We start from the raw sequence: 6,286 nt of genomic DNA on the forward strand, positions 1-6,286 counted from the left end.
AGCATTAGGGTTACTAAGTACACACTGAAAGGTTCCATTTTTTATCTTTTTTGTGTCATTTTTTGTCTTGTGTCTTTTGTCAGACCATTGTGCCCCTATAGGGTATTTTAAATGTCAAAATATAAGTCGTTAAATCATATAAGGTCCTAAATGAGATCTTGAAAATATTGTTCAAAAATTACTCACTTGGCGACGGTGGAATCTTAAGAAGTTTCGGAGTGACAGTTTTTGGTCTCAGAAGACTTACAATGACCATAGATGTGATGAGCAGAACTAGGCAGCAAAGTCTAAACTCACCAAATTAGGGAGGTATCTCATGTTTATGGTCAGCTTTTGGGTTCTGGGAGCAGAACATTGTGTGTTAAGGCAACAACAATGACACTTTGGGTTCAACACTTAATTTGTAGTCCAAGACAAAGAATCTCAAGATCTGTGAATGTTTATGATGGGATAGCACTGGGGTCTGTGGAGCTTTCGGAATCAAAGATTGAGTCTCTGAATACTAAAGGTTCCGCGATCGATGGAACCAAGCAGAGATGTAAGGTCTAAGAACCATCAGAATCAGCAGGAATCTCAAGTCTGCGACCAGACGAAGTGTGCAGAAACCATGACATGGCGACTCAAAAACCAGAATGACACTCGGACTAATGACAAAGAGCAGCGGCTGCGTATCGATAACTTTTATTAATTCATGTGGAAACAGAAAGATCCGGCTAAGTGACACAGGAAAAACATTTCTATTGCATCTTCGAATTCTAGACTTCGATCGTCACGCTGCTGTTGATCACGCGGACTCCATACCAGCCCTTCCAAAAACTTGTATCTTTTCCACCGTGCGTGAACTTGATGAAGCGTACTCCTGCGCCATATTTCCAGAAGGTATAGCTGACCTGCAGAATAATCATAAGTCAATGGCCACAGTGTTCATCAATGTGCCAGGGACAAAAAGCATGAAGACCCCATAAATTAGATCCATCTACTCTCTCTCTCTCAGCATTTTACAGACAGGGAAAGAACCTGCAGCTGCATCCCCCTCCTCTCCCTATTCACTCTAATTACTCTTTTACACTAGATGGATTTCTTGGTGATTCAGGAATGTTCTAACCATTCAAAGGGATCCTAAAAGTATGGAAACTGGACCCTACAAGCCGCTGCAAGGTGAGGAACCCACAATAGCTGGTGCTGTAATACGCTGCAGACTTTCCATGTGTATTTCTGTCCCACGTGAACCCTAATATGTCTACATGGGTTGTATACAGGATTTGTACCAAGCTGCACATAGCACATGACATGTCCGCGTCTTCTACATGGTCAGCTTCTCACCTGTTTCCAGGAGCCGTCCGTAATCGGGATAGTTTGGTACTTGATGTTGAATTCACTGATGACCTCACGTTTCTCGGACAACAGCTGCACGCTCAGATCATACGAGCATCCACAGTCAGTGCGACACGAATACCTGCAACCAAAAGGAGTTTTGTGAGATGACCCCCATTACTGCCCAACAGTTACCCAGCTAATCCCCAACTTCTGGTGGTGAATCTACCTAGTAATACACCCCCGACAGCAGAAAATATTAGATGTGGTGACAGCTCCTTGTAGGCGCTATAATGACCACCAAACTGACTATCACCCATATTTCCAAGACACAAAACATCTCACCAGTCGTTGACCACAATGTGGGGTTGGGCATCCAGCACATCCTTGGTATATCCTTCCTCAAGGAGATCGATCACTTGGGATTTACTACACAACCTGAGAAGGGAAGATCACGTACAGTATGTGAAGGTGTTTGTGAACTTTGTTCAAAAAGATCAAGCAAACAGCGTCCCACCAGTTCGCAGGCTGTGTGTGGTAATGCAGCTTTATGCTCATCTATCTATATATTGTCTAAGGGTCACTTCCGTCTGTTTGTCTGTCTGTCTATAACAGAAATCCCGCGTCGCTGATTGGTCTGCGGCTGTGCTACGTGGCTGGGCAATATACTATGTGGCTGTGTTATATACCACGTGGGCTGTGTTATACACTACGTGGGCTGTGCTATATACTGCGTGGCTGTGTTATATACACTACATGGCTGTGTAATATATTACGTGGGCGGTGTTATATACTACGTGGGCTATGCTATAAGCTATGTGGATGTGCAATAAACTACGTGGATGTGCAATATACTACATGGATGTGCAATATACTACGTGGCTGTGCTATATACTACGTGGGCTGTGCTATATACTATGTGGCTGTGTTATATGCTACGTGGCTGTGCTATATGCTATGTGGGGCTGTGCTATATACTTTGTGGCCTATGTTATATGCTACATGGCTATGCTATATGCTACGTGGCTGTGCTATATGCCACATGGGCTGTGTTATATACTACGTGGGCTGTGTTATATACTACGTGGCTGTGCTATATTTCTCTGCTGTATCTGTGCATCATGAATCGTGGTATGTGTTAAAGACACAATCAGCGACAGGCGCTATCTGGCATCGAATTGGCTCGGAATTCGAACCACGCTTTGCTAATTGGTCGCGCCCGGCCGGCCGAATCTTGTGTATAAATTGCATTATTCTGAAAACTTCATAAATAAACTATATACATATTCTTGAATACCCGATGTGTTAGAATCCGGCCACCATCTAGTACACTATAAAAGGGTTTTCCACTTCTATTCCTACTACAGGACATCAGTATAAGAAGAGTCGGGGTCGACACCCTGCTCCTCCACTGAAGCTCTGGTAGCCGTCTGCCTAAATCTGCAGGACCTGACAGCGACCACTGACCAGGGCTGTGTTGTTCTACTCCATTACCCTGTTTACATCCAGCTGATCTGTGGGGTGTCAGGTAGTCGATCCCCATAAATCTGATACTGACAACTTATCAGGATGAGAAGTCATCAATATTGGAGTCGTGAAAAAAACTTTAATGGGGCTGAGCTGCAAGACCACACAGAGCCCATGGACAGGCGTGGTGCTGTCTTTGGAAGAAGGCAGCCATGTTATTTATCCTGGACCATCTCTGTAATGAAAGTCTATAAAGATACCACCGCCACCTGCCATAATAACGATTAATCTCGATCTCATCTGTTATATGTCAGATACTTACTCAAACGATGTAGCAAAAAACTTCCCAATGAATGGAAACTGTCCCGAGTTGTCATCTGGGAGATCCTCCACTTTCCACCCGTCTCCTCCACTCTGAATGTCTTCCCAATATTTTAGCCCCTCTGTACCGGAGAATACACAATACACAGTACAGTGATACAGGTGAATACAATGGTGGAGCCGACATCTTCCTGCTCCTCCATTGAGCGTATGCCTAGATCACGCCGGCTGGGCCGAGCCACACACAGCACAGACTGGAGCAGAGCTGCAAATGTGCTGCCCTCATAATGGAAACAGGGCAGGGGGCATCATACTGTGTGGGGGGCACTATGGGGGCATCATACTGCGTGAGGAGCACTCTTGGAGCATCAAACTGCGTGGGAGCATCATACTGTGTGGGGGATCAAATAGTGTGAGGGGCAATCTGAGGGCATCATACTGTGTGGGGGTATCATACTGTGTGAGGGACACTGGGGGCATCATACTGTGGTGGATATTGTGGGAGCATGATACTGTGTGAGGGGAACTTTGGGGGCATGATAATGCGTGAGAGGGTACTCTGGGGGCATTATAATGTGTGGGGGCACTAGGGGGCATCATACTGTGTGGGGGGCACTATGGGGGCATCATAATGTGTGGGGGGCATCATAATGTGTTAGGGGGCATCATCATGTATGGGGGGCATCATACTGTGTGAGGGACACTCTGGGGGCATCATACTGCGTGAGGAGCACTCTTGGAGCATCAATCTGCGTGGGGGCATCATACTGTGTGGGGGATCAAATAGTGTGAGGGGCAATCTGAGGGCATCATACTGTGTGGGGGTATCATACTGTGTGAGGGACACTGGGGGCATCATACTGTGGTGGATATTGTGGGAGCATGATACTGTGTGAGGGGAACTTTGGGGGCATGATAATGCGTGAGAGGGTACTCTGGGGGCATCATAATGTGTGGGGGCACTAGGGGGTATCATACTGTGTGAGGGACACTCTGGGGGCATCATACTGTGTTGGGGCACCATGGAGTGTGGGGACACTCTGGGGGTATCATACTCTGTGAGGGACACTGGGGGCATCATACTGTGGTGGATATTGTGGGAGCATGATACTGTGTGAGGGGAACTTTGGGTGTATGATAATGCGTGAGGGTACTCTGGGGGCATCATAATGTGTGGGGGCACTAGGGGGCATCATAGTGTGTGAGGGGCACTCTGGGGGCATCATACTGTGTGAGGGCACTGATGGGACATCATACTGTGCATGGGAGTATCTTTGGGACATATTGTGGGTCATGTGTGTGAACACTTCCCATGTGGCATAAAAAATACAAGTCTTCAAAATTTATCTTGTGTTTACCTGCTCCGCAGGAGTTTTTGATAAGATTTTTTGGCATTTTCCACTATTCTTGAATTCAGCGTCCACCAATATTCTACACATTTTGGAATGAAATAATTAATATTTTAAAGTCTTAAATTAATTTCTCAGTTTTCTGTAACTTATATTTATTCACTGATTTTACATTTTTTTTTGCAGTTTTTAATGGCGTTTGACTCCAGAACCCAGTGCATCAGGGAGCTGGAAAAAGAAAACAGAACTGGAAGCTAGGAGATTAAAGAGAACCTATCAGCAGGATTTTGTAGTGTACATGGCTGTAATGGGGCTCTAATACTGATTATATTGATACCTCTGAAGAAGAAAGCAGCTTTGTTGTTTTTCTTTAATCTCAATTTGAAGTTTTCTGCTAATTAGTTTTTGGTGTACAGTGGACGGTCCAGCTGTGCACTGGGTCATCTCCTCCCTGTCTGTGATTCCCCGACCCTCCGCCTGCCTCCGGTCTGTGATTCCCCGACCCACCACCTGCCTCCGGTCTGTGATTCTCGGAGCCTCTGCCTGCCTCCGGTCTGTGATTCCCCGACCCACCACCTGCCTCCGGTCTGTGATTCTCGGACCCTCTGCCTGCCTCCAGTCTGTGATTCCCCCGACCCCCACCTGCCTCCAATCTGTGATTCGCGGACCCTCCACCTGCCTCTGGTGTGTGATTCCCCCGACCCTCCACCTGCCTCCAATGTGTGATTCCCGGACCCTCCGCCAGCCTCCGATCTGTGATTCTCGGACCCTCCACCTGCCTCCAGTGTGTGATTCCCCGACCCTTTGCCTGCCTCCGGCCTGTGATTCTTGGACCCTCTGCCTGCCTCTGGTGTGTGATTCCCGGACCCTCCGCCAGCCTCCGGTCTGTGATTCTCGGACCCTCCACCTGCCTCCAGTGTGTGATTCCCCGACCCTTTGCCTGCCTCCGGCCTGTGATTCTTGGACCCTCTGCCTGCCTCTGGTGTGTGATTCCCGGACCCTCTGCCTGCCTCCGGTCTGTGATTCTCGGACCCTCCACCTGCCTCCAGTGTGTGATTCTCCGACCCTTTGCCTGCCTCCGGTCTGTGATTCTTGGACCCTCTGCCTGCCTCTGGTGTGTGATTCCCGGACCCTCTGCCTGCCTCCGGTCTGTGATTCTCGGACCCTCCACCTGCCTCCAGTCTGTGATTCCCGACCCCTCTGCCTGCCTCCAGTCTGTGATTCCCGATCCCTCCGCCTGTCTCTGGTCTGTGATTCTTGACCCCTCTGCCTGCCTCCAGTGTGTGATTCCCGGACCCTCTGCCTGACTCCAGTCTGTGATTCCCGGACCCCCTGCCTGCCTCCAGACTCTGATTCCCGGTCCCTCTGGAGGCAGGCAGTCTGTGATTCTTGACCCCTCTGCCTGCCTCTGGTCTGTGATTCTTGACCCCTTCGCCTGCCTCTGGTCTGTGATTCTTGACCCCTCCGCCTGCCTCCGTTGTTTGAGTGATCAGTCACTGTTGAGATTTCAAACAGAGGAGGCTGGTCATTCACAGACTGAAGACAGGCGGAGGGTCCAGGAATCACAGACCAAAGGCAAGTGGAGGAATCTCAGACCGTAGGCAGGCAGAGGGGCCAGGAATCTTAGACCGGAGGCAGGCGGAGGGGCCGGGAATCACAGACCGGAGGCAGGCAGAGGGGCTGGGGAATCACAGACCAGAGGCAGGCAGAGGGTCTGGGAATCACAGGCTAGAGGCAGGCAGAGGGGCCCGGGGAATCACAGACCAAAGGCAGGGGCTGGGGAATCACAGAGCAGAGGCAGTGGAAGGGGTTGGGGAATGACAGAGCAAAGGCAG

The 6,286-nt window shown here is 49.0% G+C and overlaps 1 protein-coding gene across 1 annotated transcript; it reads right to left on the reverse strand.

Annotated features, from left to right (window-relative positions):
* Positions 1–666: 666 nt before the first annotated feature.
* LOC138651572 (F-box only protein 2-like) lies at positions 667–4,533 on the reverse strand. The gene is made up of 5 exons (XM_069741865.1): positions 4,461–4,533; positions 3,104–3,224; positions 1,660–1,752; positions 1,324–1,456; positions 667–890 (listed from the first exon to the last, which is right to left on the reverse strand). The coding sequence occupies exons 1-5, from the start codon at positions 4,495–4,497 to the stop codon at positions 756–758; spliced, it is 519 nt and encodes a 172-aa protein (XP_069597966.1). The 5' UTR covers positions 4,498–4,533; the 3' UTR covers positions 667–755.
* Positions 4,534–6,286: the final 1,753 nt, after the last annotated feature.

The sequence above is a fragment of the Ranitomeya imitator genome, chromosome 10 (assembly GCF_032444005.1).
Source record: "Ranitomeya imitator isolate aRanImi1 chromosome 10, aRanImi1.pri, whole genome shotgun sequence".
In the NCBI taxonomy this organism is placed as follows: Eukaryota; Metazoa; Chordata; class Amphibia; order Anura; family Dendrobatidae; genus Ranitomeya; species Ranitomeya imitator.

Coding starts and splice junctions, on each gene's coding strand:
- LOC138651572 (XM_069741865.1), bottom strand. CDS start 4,497: ATGCCAAAAAATCTTATCAAAAACTCCTGCGGAGCAG. Junction 1,753..3,103: donor TTTTTTGCTACATCGTTTGA/GTAAGTATCTGA, acceptor TTCCCTTCTCAG/GTTGTGTAGTAAATCCCAAG. Junction 891..1,323: donor CGGACGGCTCCTGGAAACAG/GTGAGAAGCTGA, acceptor ATTATTCTGCAG/GTCAGCTATACCTTCTGGAA.